This window comes from Cyprinodon tularosa, unplaced genomic scaffold, assembly GCF_016077235.1.
Source record: "Cyprinodon tularosa strain WSP-4 unplaced genomic scaffold, ASM1607723v1 ctg118, whole genome shotgun sequence".
Lineage (NCBI taxonomy): Eukaryota > Metazoa > Chordata > Actinopteri > Cyprinodontiformes > Cyprinodontidae > Cyprinodon > Cyprinodon tularosa.
In genome coordinates this window covers 1,192,202-1,210,525 of record NW_024037981.1, presented here as the reverse complement: position 1 = coordinate 1,210,525, position 18,324 = coordinate 1,192,202, and the positions used below count along the sequence as shown (strand labels likewise).

The following is an 18,324-nucleotide window of genomic DNA, read 5'->3' as shown; positions in this document are numbered from 1 at the left end:
ATTAACTGTTTGTGAACAGAGGGATTGTTTTCACCGAATGCATTTGATGCAGATTCAAATATGTAGTCCAGTGATAAGACAGTAAATCTGCTTTTAACTAGAAATATAACAAATAAAATAGGACAATATAATAAAATAAAATTGTGCAAATGATTTGAACTCATTATTTGAACTCATTCTCTGATTTATTTTAATCTGGTTTAATCTTTTTTATGTTTCCTTTTCATCAAAATTACACAGTTTAAATACCTTTGCTTCATAAAACAATGAATTTGATCCCTTTGGCTTGCTTTTTATTTTTTTTCTCATTTAGAAACTGGATGGGAAATGTTTTAAAATGTTACTTTCTTGTCACTTTCTATTTCTCTAACTAGCAAATAAAGTCTATAGTTTCTCCCCTTCCTTTCATTCTTTCTATCTAAAATGACATTTCCTCTTAATTCTGATGTTTACAGCAGCAAGGACTTCATTTGTGTTACTTTTAATAGTAAAATTTTAGTGATGAAGATATTTTTAAACTTCTATTTGACAAAAAAAAAAAAATAAAATAAAATAGAACCTACTTGTCTTCGTTTCTCTCAGCTGTCCAGTCAGTCTTGGGATCTCAAACAGGTCCCTTTATGAGAAGGATGCACTGCAAGTTCTGAAGATAAACCTTGTATGAATACATGTAACTCATTTATGTTATTTAAGTCGATCAGCTTACTCACCTTGTAGTGGTAGCCTTGCACAAAAAGGAGAGTAATGTGATGGAAAACTTGCGAGATTCTGTAAATTCTCACTGCTGTAAATATCATGTGAGTAAGATGTCTAAAGCAGAGGACATCGGCAGCAGATGTGTGTCAAATGGTTATATTTATACTGATTACCCATGTGTATAAACCATGATACTACAGCAAAAACTCAAACGCATATTATGTTAGGTGTCTGGGGCAAAAGCTGTGATGGTGTTCCTTTTTCCTAGAAATGAGGAAAAAGTGAAATTACTGGAATATTAAAGGTTACTTACAAGTGACATAATATCCTCACTAAGTAAAAAACAAACGTTTTCTTCAGCTCATACTTTATGTTTTGATGAGATTGACACCCAGCCTATCATGTAAATTTGAACTAAATTTCGATAGCATCAGATGCGACAAATGAAGAAAATCTGCTTCTTACAGTCCTGCAGATCAGTTTGGCCTTAAGGGAAAAATTAACTGTATTGCTCTATAGTTTGCATTACACCTTTTTCGTATGCTCCCTTGCAAAATAATTTCATCAATAACTTCAACTTTTTCCCCATTTTTTAATGTTAGAACCACATTATAATTATTATACTTATGTATAATTTGATCATGTTTTTTCTTGTTTTTTTAAAAACCAAAGTCTTAGCCTTTTTCCATGTATGCAGACATAATGTGTCTCTGTAAAGGCTCTGGGATGGTCTGAAGATTTACCTTAAATTCTGATTATTTATAGTGTCACTTAACAGCGCATGTTATCTCAGGGCAATTTACAGAGTCAACTCAACCAAATCATTTGGACAGATTGGTTAAAAGTTTTACATGTAGGGAAACCCAGTACTTTACATCAAGTTATTGACTTAACAGAATTTACAGCTGCAGGTCTAGCAGATAGATGGGACTAAATAATGAAGAACAGGGGCAACTGTATTATCAATTCTATGAAGTTGCTGTCAACAGTATCCCCAGCTTATGCCTTCCTCCATCACAGTGTCATTGATACCAGAGTGCAAGGCCAGATGTACCTACTATGATAGGTTAAAAAGCAGGAAGAAAAAAAAGTTTAACATCAGAATTTAAAAAAGCAACAATTTAGATGTAAAAGAGGAAGGGAAATTGTCTTTTGGTCCTGCAGCAGTCTAATCCTATAGCAGCAAAACAGAGATAGCCAAAGATAAACTGAATTACTTACAAGTAAAGCAGAAGATTTTGGAGCAAAATGCTATTTAGAACATAAGAAATAATAAGCCTTCTAATACAAGAAGACGATTAGTTATTTAGGGCTTTATACATGAGAAGGAGGACTTTAGATTCTACTCTGGGGTTAACAGAATGCCAGTAATGAGAAGCTAAAATAGAAGAAATAAAATCTCTCTTTTTAATTTTCATCAGAACTCTAGCTGCAGAATTTTTGATCACCTGAAGGCTTTAATTGCATTTTTGGACATCCAGGAAGAAAAAGTACAATATTCCAGCCTTAAGTAAAAATAAATTGACGTCTTTTAGTATCGCTCAAAGACAGGGTGCCTAATTTTGACAATGGGGTGAAAGAAGGAATTTCTAGAAACCTGTTTAATATAGGGTTTAAGTGACAAGTCTTTATCAAAAATAGGACAATGTAGGGTCTTACCGAAGTATGCCACTAAATATTATGCATTTACATAGTGATAACAATGGTATGAACATGTATATATAATAAAATTCAGAGAACATGTAAAAAATAACCAAAATAACCAAAACAATTACAATGATAAAAGTCTAAACCAAAAATCATGTTTTAATAAAAATGTCTTCACTGCTTTTGACATTAATCGAGAGACTCTTAAAAAAAAGGTCTAAACACAGCAACCAGCTTGATTTTTACACCTGATACATTTTAGTATTCTATTTCTCAAATGCTTTAACTACAAGAAGAAACCTGGCCCTGCAGGGCCCTAACAGTTCATGGCAAATTTTAAAAATCTATTCTTAAATATTTTGTCACCAATCTCTTAAGTTTTAACAATTCAGACAGTACTGCTGAATGTCATCTGCATATACAGTGAGGAAAATACTTATTTAAAACCCTGCTAAATTGCAAGTTCTCCCACTTAGAATTCATGGAGAGGTCTGAAATTGTCATTTTAGGTGTATGTCCACTATGAGAGACATAATCTAAAGAAAAAAAATCCAGAAATCATATTGTATGATTTTTTAACTATCTATTTGTATAATGCAGCTCCAAACAAGTGTTTGAACACCTGCCTCAGCAAGAATTCTCTTCCTCAAACACCTTTTACTCTGCCTTCAAAATTTCCATCTCCACTACTTTATTATCCTAAATTAGATGCACCTGTTTGAGGTTGTTAGCTGCATAACCCCATATAATAATTAAGAATCCACCTACTAACATGGCCAAGAACAAAGAGCTGTCCAAAGACACTAGAGACAAAACTGTAGAGCTCTACAAGGCTGGAAAGGTCTATAGGGAAAATGCCAAGCAGCTTGGTGAAAAAAGGTCCACTGTTGGAGCAATCATTAGAAAATGGATAAAGCTAAACATGACTGTCAGTCTCCCTCAGACTGGGGCTCCATGCAACATCTCTCTTCATGGGGTCTTAATGATCCTAAGTAAGGTGAGAAATCAGCCCAGAACTACACAGGAGGAGCTGGTCAATGACCTGAAAAGAGCTGGGCCCACCGTTTCAAAGGTTACAGTTTGTAATACACTAAGACGTCATGGTTTGAAATCATGCATGGCACAGAAGATTCCCCTGCTTAAACCAGCACATGTCAAGGCCCGTCTTAAGTTTGCCAACGACCATTTGGATGATCCAGAGGAGTCAGGGGAGAAAGTCATGGTGTAATTCCACTAAACGTGTTTGAAGGAAGAAGAATGATCAGCACCATCTAAAGAACACCATCAAGACTGTGAGGCATGGGGGTGGTAGCATCATGCTTTGGGGTGTTTTTCTGCAAACGGGACCTGGCAAACGACCTTCTTCTTTCAGTTAGAGTATTGAAGATGGTCGAGGTTAGGTCTTCCAGTATGACAATGATCTGAAGCACACAGCCAGGATAACCAATGAGTGGCTCTGGAAGAAGCATAACAAGGTTCTGGCATGGCCTAGAAAGTCTCCAGACCTAAACCCAATAGATAATCTTTGGAAGGAGCTCAAACTCTGTGTTTCTCAGTAACAGCCCAGAAACCTGACTGATCTAGAGAAGACCTGTCTGGCGGAGTGGGCCAAAATCCCTCCTGCTGAAAAACTACAGGAAACGTTTGACCTCTGTAATTGTAACAAATATTAACATTGATTTTTCTGGTGTTCATTCGAAGCTTTATTAGACAAATAAATAGTTAAAAAATCATACATTATGATTTCTTGAATTTTTGTTTTAGATTGTCTCTCACAGTTGACATGCACCTATGATGACCCCCACCATGATTTTCAAGTGGGTAAACTAGTATAATAGAAAATACTTATTTTCCTCACTGTAGGTGATAGGATACATCGTAAAGTAAAATTAAAGTAAACTACTTGGACATGTCAATGATTCGTCGAGGTTTATGAGTCTATTAAAAAAAAGAAAGGAGCCCAAAACCCACAAAAATTTTTAGGCTGAACTTGAGCTACAAATTAAGGAAAGTAATTGTGTTGATTCAGTCTCTCCTAGTTTAAAATTTAGTAAGCCTCTTTTTACAAACAGTCAAGACACCAAATCTTAATAACTTTCCACCTTTATTGTTTTTGTGGCTTTTTGGATTTAGTCTAGATTAGTAAAGTCTAGAGTGAAATACCAGCATTATTTCAGGAATTTCCTCATTAGTGCAGTAGACAATCATAACAAGATAAGAGCGCTCTCTCATTATGAGTGAATAATGAGGAGCACACGGGCTGCTTTAAAAGGTATTGTTGCCTAAAATCTGTCTTTTGTCCACAGTGGTAAATCAGATTGAATCAGAGTCTATGCTTTAATTTTAGAAAATGTAACAATGCAAATTTATCATTCTCTGTGTTTTTATTCATAATAGATTAACTATGTGTTTGTCCTAAACTGGAACCGCAATTAATAATATACAGTTACAACATAAATAAAGAACTGAGAAGTAATCATACTTATTCTACCCACAGATTAGCAATACATGTTTTAGTGCAGAAAGTGATAAAATTGAATCTATTTATCTATAGATTAAATCATTTTAAGCAAGACTAAAAGAAAAAAAAATCGAGTAGGCTAGAGCTTAATATGCTCCAGTCTTTAATTCGTTTTTTTTTTTTTACTCTTCCCTGCTCAAAAACGAGCACAACTGAGTAAAACTGAAACACAAAAAAGAGAAGTGAAGAGACAGAAGTTCATGTGATGCTGATTGTATTTAAAATTAGCAGGAGGTTGCCATGAATCACTGGATGATCGTACAGCAAATGAACTTTTGTGGGAATTCAAGTCACACAGAAACCACTCAGTCGCTTTCTAATCCTAGTTCTCTTTCTTAACATTTGACATATGTGTAAATTTACAAAATATATATATATATAAATTATCTGTTGCTGGTTTCTCTTCCTTTCTGGCTGTTATGATTCCAGAAACTAGCTCTCTTGCGGGATGCTCTTGCAGTCCACTAACGGAAAGAGCATCCTGTGTGGCCAGTAGTGTCAAAAGTACACCCATTTGTTACTTAAGTAGAAGTATAGATACTGCGGTTTAAAAACACTCTGGTAAAAGTTGAAGTATCAACTTGACCTCTTTACTCAAGTAAAAGTGAAAACGTATGTGCTCCAAAAACTACTTAAAGTATAAAAGTATAAAGTAACCTTTAAAAACACAGCCAGATGCCACTATATGAACTGAAAGCTCAATTTTTCAACTATTTTGCAAAATTCTTTGAGATAGGGCCATGGATAAGGGAGATCTTGTTTGTCTCCGACTCCATCTCCCGATACGCTTTCGCCCGTGTCCGACCTTTCAGACATTTCAACATTTTTTACTGAATCCTACATTCTAGCATGGTATAGACAATTCACGTTTGCAGTTTGAAGAACACCTGCTTGCTTCTGATAATTTCCTTTGGCTAACCAATTAGTGTTTGTGTTATATGACTCATCCAATTACACTAGTTTTCACTAGATGTGGATGGCGCCAATGATCTGAATGATGAATGTAAGGAATAGAAAGTACAGACACTTGTGTGAAAATGTAATGAGTAGAAGTCAGAAGTAGGAAGAAAAATAAGTAATGGAGTAAATTATAGATACCTAAAAAGTGTAAAGTTTTGCCTCATGCTGACCAAATTTGGAACTTTTTAAATAAAATGTAAGGTTTTCTTTTTATTCATCCAAAACAGCCAAGAAGAAGAAAAAAAAGCAGCAATTTTAACCCACACTGTTTTCATACAATATTATAAAATTATCACTCATATATTTTCCTTATATTCTCTGTTGTTATGTATACAGGACTGACACACTAAAAGGATTTATTTTTTTTATAAATGTGTGCCTTGTGGTTATTGACTTCCTCTTTTTTAAGAGATTAAAAAATATCTCAAATTTACCAGATTATATTTTTATGCTTTTATCAGAAAGAAAAGTGTCCCTTCTTTTGTTCATCCCTTAATTGTACCACAATGGGGAAATTCATTCTCATTTTGACCCATCCCCTTGGAGAGCAGGTGGCTGCCTTTGTGTGGTCCCCAGGGAGCAGTGTGGGGTTTAGGGTTTTGCTCAGGGACCCAGAGTAGAGGGGATCAAATCAGGTACTTGCAACCTTCTCAGAGCAGAAGCACACTGCTCTAACCACTAGGCAAAAACTTCTTTTAACTTAATATCTTTTTAATGTATATAAAACAAGTAATTGTCTTATTAATGTACCCAATGTACTAGTAAAACTTACAATTACTAACCTGTTTCAAATAAAACTAAAAATGAAATAACACTATACCTCTTGATATATTAAATTAAACACTCTGATAAGGAAGTGATGTGGCACAAGGAGGAACTTCAATGCTCAGAACATCAAAATTGATATTTTTATTCTGCAGCTATTAGATAAATCCCTATCCTTCGAGATTATGTTTAAATATTAAATAATGACAAATGCCAAGAGGTCTGAGGATTATGAAACAGAGGAATAGTGGTCATGTGGTGACTGAGATTCTGTGATCTCAGTCACCACATGATCTGAAGGCTCCAGATGGCTCCCTCTTTTCTTTCCAAATCCTATGGTACAAATTATATTAAAGTTTTCCAAAGAGGGAAGAATTTATCTTCTTGTGAATATATAGGCAGTCACCAGTGATTAATAGGAAAATGTGGGACTACAAGAGCAGAGAGAGGAATGGACACAGGACGCCGTTAAGGTGGTGGCATGTATGCTGAAGGAGCAGCATGAATGACCAACAAGGATATTTTGAGTTCTCTGTTTATTTATGTCAAACAAATTCACAGCACATGTTATCTCAAGAATCCGTGTATCATTCGTTCTTTCTATTTTCAATTGTCAATCAAAAAACAAAAAATAAAAAATTGACTGGTTATTTTGTTTTTTGTTTTTTATGGTTAAACCAAAAACGAAAAAAGGATTTGTTTTTCATATATCAATTCTAAGCTCAGATCAAGAATACGAAATGGAAAAACGGACAGCAACGCAGAATTTGATTTTAATATTTAATCGGTACAGTTTACATGACCCGGAAGTTTGGTGGAGCGTTAGCTAAAAAAACAATTGGCTTACTCCCACCACGTTCGATCAAACTGCACCAGATAAGGCAGTCGGACCTATCAGCCATGGACAGTTACGTTTTATTTCGAGGATCCAAGCGTGTGACTCTTGAGGAGGACATGACAACGGAGAAAATTTGCAGGATTTTCCAGGTATAACTTTTTTCTTGAAACTTTTCTGTGCACTGTACTTTTAACTAGCAACAACAAACAGCTTCTCGATCAACATGGTGTGTGGTTCTAGCGTCGCCATGGTAGCCACTTCATTACCCCAACTGCTGCGCAAAGAGCTATTTCCGGGTCACGTAAACTGTACCGATTAAATATTAAAAACAAATTCTGCGTTGCTGTCCGTTTTTCCATTTCGTATTCTTGATCTGAGCTTAGAATTGATATATGAAAAACAAATCCTTTTTTCGTTTTTGGTTTAACCATAAAAAACAAATAACAAAATAACCAGTCAATTTTTTATTTTTTGTTTTTTGATTGGCAATTGAAAATAGAAAGAACGAATGATACACGGATTCTCAAGGGACCTAGATGTGGAATCAAGAAGTCATCTTTATTCCATGTATCTGTTCTGCTCAGCCACTCAACTAGGTGAGTCCAATCTGCAGAATTTAACTCACTGGGCAGATTGGACTCACCTGGTTCAGTGGCTGGGAAACACGGCATAGAGATGACTTGTTGATTAGGTTGGACCCATTCAACATGGACACGCTTAATGTCACATACGCCAAACAGAGGGGGAACTTCTGCCCAAATTACAGTAAATTCAGGAAGATAAGCTAAAGGCTGAACTACTGAGGTGTCAGTCTGCTCATCAAACCATGTTTTGATCCTAAAGGGTCAAATAAAAAAGGCCATCACAGAGACATTTTTAAGTAAAAATTTATATAATGTCTCTTTAAGGGCCTGAACTCTTATTTTACCAGTTTAAAGCATCTAATTATTTTAATTGTTTATGTTATGTGATCAATAATTGTACAGAATAACTGCCTGAAAAAATGTTTTTTTAGTGTTTAGCCATTGAAAATGGGTATGTGGACTTTTGACACTTACTCTGAATTAACAGTTTTATTTTGTTTTACTGAGTCAACTACAAACCAGTGGAATCGTGACTTTTTGATGACAGTGTGAATGGATGCCCTATAAGCACATGCTCTGCTCCTCAGGGATTCTTACGGTATATAGCTCCAGAGTGGGCGGGTACGGCCCTCACATTCTGTCTTGCTTTAGGATAGGTGTAGATCTGAGCCAGGGCTGGATAGAGGTGGGAGGTGTCTGATTCTACATCTGGAGGCTAACCGGGGAGTTCGAACACTGGGCAGAGAGTAGAGCGGGCCAGAGGTCAACTCTGGAACCTACGTAAGGAGGACAAATGATGCATGATTTAACAAATATTTTAGGCATAAATTCAAACAGCTTTTTTTTAAAAGCCTCTATGTAGCATTTTTTTTTATGTGTTTTGTATTCAATATAATATTATAAAACATATTATCTTTAAAAAAACTTGAATCAACAATAATCAATGTAGACTTTTTTTTTTAATGATAAAACAAACAAAACCAAAACATGAAAAACGACTTCTGTAACAGGATATAGCATCATGTATGTATAGTATGGGTCAATGATGTTGGCAGTCTCTGCCTATTTCTGTTTGCTGCAGGAAAATCCTACTTTTTCATAAAACAGAGTCATTGCACATGTGGTATACATTCTCTAATTGGCTGTAAGGGCAAAGACCATAGGTAGTATATAAATCAAGATATAATTATGTATACATCACAAATACTTTTGTGAATCTTGTGAATATGTAAATTTTATGTGCTATTTGAATAATTATGTGCATGTGTGGAGCTTGTCCTGTGCATATGTGAGAAGATGGTGTTTGGGAGACAAGCACAGGTATTTGGACACATGATACTTCCATTTCAAGGTCAGATGGGGAATTTATTTTTTGCTCTGTCTTATTTTTTCACCTGTAACGATTCATTAAAATCAAAAATTGGGTAATGATTCCTATAATTCTTGTGGCTGTTCCTTCTTCCTTTCTTGAAGTAACTAATGACAAGCCATCAAGCTACCATGACTTTATTACCATTGGTAATGATTTTAATATAGCATTCTGCTAAATGCACTAGTGACAGATGGTAGAAGAAAAAAGATAATGTGTTGTGTAAGCAGGCCCAGCTCAGCTGCACCTGCAGACTTTGTGCACCCCCACAAGCACAGAGGAATTGTGTCTTTTTTTTTTACAGACTACATGGTGGCTCTCTGATTAGATATAGCCTTTAGCTTTTATTTCTAACTTTACATGTCTTAAAAACTTTAGAGTCTCTCTTTTTTTCAACAAATCAAGCTAGCTTAGCCCCCTTTGAAATCATTTATGTTTTGCTCCTATACAACCACATCCTTTGTTGTGTTTCATCTGGATTTTATTTGGCATAGCATAATCTTTAAATGTGTAAAAGAAAATATATAAGGTTTCTGTATTTTCTTACCAAATAAAAACATGCAATGCCCTTTCTTTTCCTGCAGTTGCAGCAACAAATCATTTAGGTCATCATGTCACCACCAGCTTTGCACATCTATTAAAATTTCTATGCCCTCTTGTTTGGAAAGTAAAGTTGAGTCAGACTGGAAGGAGGTCTGACAACAGCAATTGTATTGCACAAAGATTCGCAAGTTTATGCCTTTTGTTCATTGATTTTAGTTCTGACTCATTACGACCTTGTCTGCTCTTACAGAAAATGACTCAGATGAATTCTAATCATTTTATTATTAAGTAGTTTTATTCTTTTTTAACGAATAGAACCTGAAATGTCAAGATTAATGACTCAATTTTAGAATCCAAATGAATCAGGGTTATGAAAGCTCAGTGGTTCTGTTCACCCTTTACACAAACAACTGCACCAGTAGTCTTCCAGGCAACCACACTTATTTTTGAAAGCAATCTTAGTCTCAGTCTTCAGGATGAAAACTATTATAAGTCTTAATCACATTTTAGTTATTACGATGTGTGATAGTTTAAGTCGAATTTAGTTGATGAAACTAAGAAGGTTTTTAGCATTCTTAACCAGACTGCTGGATATAGAATGCTGCCGTGCATTTCATCATTGCTGTTGGGCAGCAAACTTTGATTTAGAGAATTCATATAAACTTTTGATTGTTTCAGGTCACTTTGTTCACTCTGTTTCTGCGCTGATAAGCTCTAAAACCAAATTAAAACTCTTCAAAAAGTTAATTATGGTGTAAGTAGTCACATACTAGTTAAGCAACTGTTTTCTCAAGAAGTTTAGATAAGAAAGGAAGACTGGATATAGGTCTATAATTGACCAGGTCAACTGGGTCAAGAGACGGTTTCTAAAGTAAAAGTTGAATAACAGCAACCTTAAAAGCCTTTGGTACATATCCCTGTAACAGGGAGAGATTAATCACTTCTAAAATGAAGGACAAGATCAAATGGAATACTTCTTTAAATAACCTGGTTGGTAATGGATCCAACATACAAGTTGAAGGCTTTGATGAGGACAATAGTTTTGCTAACTCTGAAAGTTCAACTGGATCAAAGCAAGCTAAAGTTCAGATTCTATGGCTAGTGGTGTGACAAGAACTACCTCACAATCAACACTAAGATAATGGAGAATGCATTTGACCCTCGGTCAGTAGGGGATCATATTGCACTGTTCATTAACATGGAGGTCATCAAATAGGTGACCTCATATAGGTATCTAGGTATATTAACCTTTTAAGATGCGGTGATCATATTGACTATGTTTCCGTTTACAGCAAAGGATGTATTTTATTCAGGTTTGGGATGGTTCAGCCGTCTCTCCACACAGGCTAAATCAAAGTTGCAGGGCCTGGGACAGATTGCTATGAAGGTGATATGGACGATTGAAATGATCTCCCTTCAGTCCATCTATAAGCAGTTTGTAATCAGAGTACTGCTGGACCCGTTCGAAATCCTTTATAACGATTAAAAACTATTGCCTTTTTTTTATTTATTTTTAATTCTTTGATTGACTTTATTGATCTCCCAGCGAATAAATTTAGAATGTATCACTGGGAGAAAAAGGTGCATGGGATATATATATATATATACAGTATATACAGTGCGTCCACATATGAATGTTTTTTATTTTTTTATAGTGGGATCATTATACAGGGTTATTGAACAGGGTGTTGACATGGGTATTTATATAGATGGACATTTATACTTATATATATAGTTATTGCAATGGGTGTTAAATATGGAGAAGCAGGTTATTGCATCTGGTATCAAATAGTAAATTGCGCATTATACATTGCACAAGTTATTGTGTTGTAGTGTCACATTGTAGTGTCTGGTTGCAGCAAGTGTATTTGTATGAGTATGTATGCAGCCTATGTGTGTTTTTAGTTGGTATTTGTTTTTATGTGTATTTATTGTATCTAATGGGAGCTACTACTGTGGACTGTGCACTTGGGTCCATGACAAATTTCCCCTAGGGAACAATAAAGTATATTATATTCTATTCAATTTAGATCTGGACTTTGACTGGGCCATTATAACACAAGTTTGCTTTGATCTAAATTATTTACTTTTAATAATGGGTCTACATTTAGGGCCTATTTTCTACTTGAAAGTGAATCTCAGTCACAATCTAAAAGTATTTTGCAGAAGGTTTTATTCTTAGATTGTCCAAACATTTGGCTCAGTCCAGCTTCAAATTGACTCTGACCACAATGCTGCTTCATTCATATGTCAAGCTAAGGATGTGTTGTACAGGATGTGTAATACTATTATTACACATACTATTATTATTGTGAAAGTCATTCTAAATTAATTTCAGTAGAAAATTATTTCAATATTGCAGCAAAGAAGGTGTATATTCCTTTCTGCAGCTCTATTAACCTTCTATCTATAGACAAAGACCTATGTGAAAATTGTGTGAAATATTTCAAAGAGGATTTAACACAAATGGACCAAAAATGGACTCCAGATAACTTGTGTTATTCCGGATTTCGAATGTATCTTAACTTTGACAGCATCTTTGCTTGTTAAGCCTTAAAAAGAAGCCATTTTGTTTGTTAAAAGTCCCTTTATATGCATACTGTGATAAAATGTCTGGTTGTTTGTATTTCATTTATCTCTTAATTGGTTATGGTTTATTAAGATATCCATGATTTCTAGGCTAAGGCTCTTATAAATCATGTTACTATAGGAATAAAATTACTTCAGAGAAACGTGATTATTAGAAATAGCTTTTATTTTTTTCTTTATCAAACACTGCCACCAACTGACCAAAATTCAAATGCATAACAGCACGCTACATACATTGATGGGTCATGCAGTGCCAGGTTTTCTCTCCTATTCTTTAGCCTAAAATCACAGACTAATGGTTGGACATACATGCAGAATACATGTTCCCTAAATACATGAGGCAAGTAGTTCCTAAGGTAAAAAACTATTTCAGGTATGGTGTCAGTATTATATAGATGCTTCTCAGCTGCTGGCTTAGTTTGACATCATAGAGAAAACATCACATCTAGATTTAATCTCATTATTCTCTGGAATATTTTGGCAAAACTCTTTGGGGATTTTAAGGTCTAGCCTCAATCATGAATACTGACCTAAACTGAGACAGGTTAGGGCTGTAGTGTTTTACTTTTTTTCATTTTGTAAGCTGACAACTCCTGCAGGAATATTGAACGTTGGTGCCAGAACTCTTTATAGAACTCAGTAGGGAACCCATCTGGACCTTGCGCTTTATTATTTGGCATTCTTTTTTAATGCTTCCTGAACTTCAACTGTTGACAGCGGTGAGTCCAGGGTCGCTCTTTGACTATCTGATAATTTAGGAAGAGTTATTTTATCCAGAAATTGCTTGATGTCATAATCTGATGGATTTAACTGTGATGTGTATAAAGATTTATACAAATCTCGGAAGGCGTTGTTAATACCCTCCGGATCCTGTAACGTATTACCAATTGAGTCTGTAACTGCAAATATAGTCGTTTTTTTCTTTGTTTATTTTTAGCTGATTAGCTAAGAAACTTCCTGACTTATTGCTATGTTCAAAGTTTTCTATTCGAAGTCTTTGTATTAAATTTTCAATATATTCATTTAATTCTAGTTTTATTTTATGGAATTTACCTTTTCCACAAAGACTCAGCTTGGTTTACATTGATTTTAAAATTATCTACTAAAACTGCCTCCTCTGATTTACTCAAAATTATCTTTGCTTGAAACTAACATTTCTTTGAATAAAAAGACAAAACAAAACATTGGCCTATAAGGATGGCAAAACAAGATGAATACACGTGGGGGCAAATTATTGATCATATCCATCATTTTTATCTTTTTTGTTCTATAATCTTTTTGCTGCTGTAAACACCAGATTTTCCCCATTTTGGACAATGAAGGGATTTTCTATTCTATTCAGTGTAATAGAGAGAGAAAAAAATATATATGCATTTCATGGCAAACGCTGCCACCAACTGGCTTTAAGGTGTAACTGCACCACAGACTACATTTTTTTTTTTGGCTCTTAAAATATTTTCCGCAGTTGGTTAAAAGAAGAATTAAAGAAACAAATCATAAATATTGAGCAAAATGTTATTATTGTTCAGAATAAATAATTAAATATGTTTATTATTCCAGGAGTAGAGCATATGTCATATATGAACTTATAAACCAACCAATCTCTAAAAAGAGAAGGAATTTAAAAGTAGAGTTTATGTCAAAGTATTTCATAAAAGTTGAATATTTGTGCATTTATGGATTAAAAATATGTTTTTTTAATTCAAATGCACAACTTCTCTAGTGTAGATATTTTTATATATATATACGGTATATATAAGTTAATACAATGTTTAAAAAATACTGGTCAGAATCATCAGTTTAGATTTTGACTATTAAAAAATACAAATTTAATCATCGTTAAAAATTTTAACTAAATAGTTTTTAAGAATGGAGGCGTTAACTGGCTGGATAAAGATCAGGGCGAGCCAAACAAGTCTAACTGCCAGCGGGTTGTTCCGGTATCAGGGCTGTTCGCTCCCCAGACTTCAGCTGCTCCCTCTCCGTCATGGCTGCTCCTCTCCGCGCGGTGGTCTCCGCTCAGTGGCTCGCTGACGCCATCAAAAGCAAACTTATCGGCCCTAAACTCCGCATCCTGGACGGCTCCTGGTACCTACCGAAGAGCAAGCGGAACACCAGAGAGGAGTTCAACCAGAAGCACATCCCCGGAGCCTCGTTTTTCGACATAGATGACTGCTGCGATAAGAGCTCCCAGTATGACCACATGCTGCCGACCTCCAGCGACTTCTCCCGGTATGTGGGAGACCTCGGCATCGGGAACGACACCCATGTTATCGTCTACGACACCAGCGACATGGGTTCGTTCAGCGCCCCCAGAGTGTGGTGGATGTTCCGGGTGTTCGGGCACGGCTCGGTGTCGGTGCTGGACGGAGGGTTGAAGAACTGGCTGGCTGAGGGTCACCCGGTGACCTCCGACTGCAGCAAGCCGGAGCGGAGAGACTTCCAGGCGGAGCTCAATCAGTCCTGGGTGAAGAGCTTTGAAGATGTGATGGAGAACATCAAGACCAAGAAGGTCCAGGTGGTGGATGCAAGGTCTGCTGGCAGGTTCAGAGGAACTGACCCGGAACCCAGAGAAGGTGAGTAAAATAAAACCACGGCCACAAAAAAATAAAACATAATTTAATTACAATAACAACCCTATGCAATAGATCTATATCAGTATTACTATTATATTCACTTCAGGGGCCCAAATACTGGAGGATATTGGCAAAAAAATTAGTCTAAGGAAAAATTACAAAAATATAATTCACTATTTTTCTTGCTTTTGCTAAATTTTATACTAAAATGTTATATTTAGTATAAAATGAGGACAGTTGGGGTTAAAACTTTTTGTGAGTCACCTAAAAACAGAAAAAATAGCTTGCTAATCGTAGGTATTTCTGCTATTTTGCAGTGTTAAAGTAACACTTTAAGAGCGCATTTGGTCCCACTCGAAATTAGTGTTCAATTAGAACTCTACGTAGAGTATATTGTACTTCAGTTGTTGTAATAACTCTAAAAGAGTCAATGTACTTTGACAATGCATATTTAACAATGTGGAATTTACTGTTTTGCTTTATTTTTAGTGCTTAGAATAAATGTCTGATGACTGAAGCTACTTTTGCATGTCTTTGGATCAACTAAAAGCTTCTGTGATTTAAACTGACAGTTCTATGGTTTCCCTGATAGGGACTCTATCTTATAAATCAAAGCAGCATCCATACAGGGACTCCTATTGGAAGGCCCATTTACCATCCAATCAATCCATATACAGCCGACATGCACGTTTTGGATTGCAGAAGATTTAAATTTATTTAAGCAGGATGCGTCAAGAGTGTCACTGTGGGTCGAAAGTTCTTTAACGTGTGATCATATAACAAGGTTATCTAAGATAATAACATCATGCAATAAAATGAAGCGATGAGCTGCAGCGTTCTTAAAAAAACATGTAAACAATGTTCACAATGAGTGATGTAGTGTTTGAACAGCTCAACTTTATTTATTGCACCGAGGGGTTGTAAAGCAAATCAGTTTGATTAAAACAATAAAGATAAATGAAATAACTGCCGATAAAACTAATCAGTGAAGATGAGTAGAAGTTATTAGTGTAACAACTGGAGATGAGCCTGCATGCATTTTGTAGCTAGTTTTTTTTAGGGAAGATTTGGGATATATTTCAGCTCTCTTTAAGGACTTAAACACTAATATGTGTAAAATTAGGAGAGTTGCTGCAAAACGTGTAACATTATACTATTTATTGCAAACAGGTTAAATCCACGTAAGATTATGTGGGTCTTTGTTTACACCATAAAAAATGGAAACTAGTTAAAGGAGACAATAATTATTCTACAAAATAGGAGTTCTAACTGAAAAGGAAGAATCAGGTTAATCTTTTGGGTTTGCATCTTAAGATTATCGGATTGTTTTACTCATCAGGCAAACAAAACATTTCAGATTAATTCAGAAATCAGCATTTTTTTTTTCATTGAATTTAGAAAAAAAAAAAATCCTAGTCATTATAGCTCAGCGATCCTGAGAGCTGATTAAAGCCTGAGCAGATTGTTTTCTGATTGGAGATAAGGCTTCCTCTCACACAATCACGCATAGTTTCTGCAAAAAAAACGTTAACATCACCATGACAGTGCAATAAAATGTACCGCCCTGATTCCTTTTGCTATCAGGATGCTTTGCAAAAGTATCACAAATGCAATGGTGATTAAGAGTTTTCGACAAAAAATAGGTAATTAAAAGTGCTGTTAAGTGCAATTAAAAACATAACAGGATCACTGACATTTTTCTTCAAATTCCTGTATTTCCTCCTCTCAGATATACAGTCTGGACATTTTCCCGGAGCGATCAACATGCCCTACACAACTTTCCTGGATTCTTCTGGAAAGCATCACAACACTGAGGCTCTGACCAAGCTCTTTAAAGATGCTGGAGTGGACCTGGAGAAGCCCATCTGGGCCTCATGTGGTTCCGGAGTCACTGCGTGCCACATTCTTCTGGCTGCCGACCGACTGGGGCGCGCTGATCTTTTTCTCTATGATGGCGCCTGGGTTGAATGGTTCAAAAGGGCCTCTCCAGATTTGATCATTTCTGAGGGGAAGGGGAAGAAGGAATAAAGTGGATTTGGGATAAGTTTTCTATACATATAATCTGTTCTGTTTCCATTTAATCGAGTGTCATGGAAAGGAAGAATATTACACTACTTGATAAAAGCTCACATATAGTGATGTATGATTCAACTTTGATTCTGAAGTGATTAAAAATAAAATGTTATCTCTTCATGCAATGATGGTATGTTTATTGAAGAGGTGGAAGAATTTCAAAATGTATAAAAATAAGCAAATTCGGTAGAAACTTTTAAAAAAATCATAGATGAAAACTTCTTTGTATAAAGTTTATGTTGATTTTTTGTATTAAATTGGACTAATTTGAGTTGGAAAACAAAATAATTCAATTCTAGCTTTCTATCAGCCTGATCTGCTAGTTTTCCTGACTGCTAAAAATCCTGTTAAGCTGGATTGGAACAGAGGCAATGTTCCTAAAAATAATTAAGTAAAAAAAAAAGTTCTAAGGTGAGCAGTTCCTGTTCTTTGAAGTTTAAGGATGGGGAAAAGGAAAAGGTAAGAGTGGATCACAAAAAAGGAACCTAAATCAGCTTTAATTGGGCAATATTATTGATGGATTAGAAGTTCATTAGGTTCATCAGAGAAACAGCCTGGGGGAAGAAGCTGCTGTTGTGTCGGTTTGTTTTTGCAGACCTGTTTGACTTGTAAACGAGTTATGTTAGCTGGGGGTGCGGTCCACCTTCTAACTACTTCTTCGACCAATTAGACAGTTTCTTAAAAGTCCTAACGATTAGCTAAGAAGTTTTCTGTTTTTTTTATTTTATTTTCCCTCTAAATTGGAATGAAATGAAGCAGAGTAATAAGAGAGTCTGAAAGCTACACATGGAGCTCTCCTTAAAGATCGTCCATCCAGGTGATACTTGACATGGTCTTTGTAGTTTTGGTAGTTCATGTGAAAAGTTTGCACTGTTAAAATCCCCAAAGAAAGGACTGGATTGGCTTATTTCTTCATGTCTGTGATCGACTGTAATGGGAGACACCATCTGCTCTGTGATAAACCAGCTTCTGGTATTGAACTGGAGCACCAGGAGCAGAACATACAATCCCTGCTTTGCAGAGCTTCATTAGCGCCCCCTAACTTTTCCACAGAAAATTCCACAGAAAGCTGATATGCTCCAAACTTGGATCATATAAAAAAAACAAAAAAAGTAAAAGCTTTGAGGTGGAGGACATCAGCCAGTGGTACTGCTCTATAATGG

The 18,324-nt window shown here is 35.6% G+C and overlaps 1 protein-coding gene across 1 annotated transcript; it reads left to right on the top strand.

Annotated features, from left to right (window-relative positions):
* Window positions 1-14,430: 14,430 nt before the first annotated feature.
* Window positions 14,431-17,286, top strand: LOC119771532 (3-mercaptopyruvate sulfurtransferase-like). Its single transcript, XM_038267580.1, has 2 exons — window positions 14,431-15,088; window positions 16,818-17,286. The coding sequence occupies exons 1-2, from the start codon at window positions 14,500-14,502 to the stop codon at window positions 17,114-17,116; spliced, it is 888 nt and encodes a 295-aa protein (XP_038123508.1). The 5' UTR covers window positions 14,431-14,499; the 3' UTR covers window positions 17,117-17,286.
* The last annotated feature ends 1,038 nt before the right edge of the window (window positions 17,287-18,324 follow it).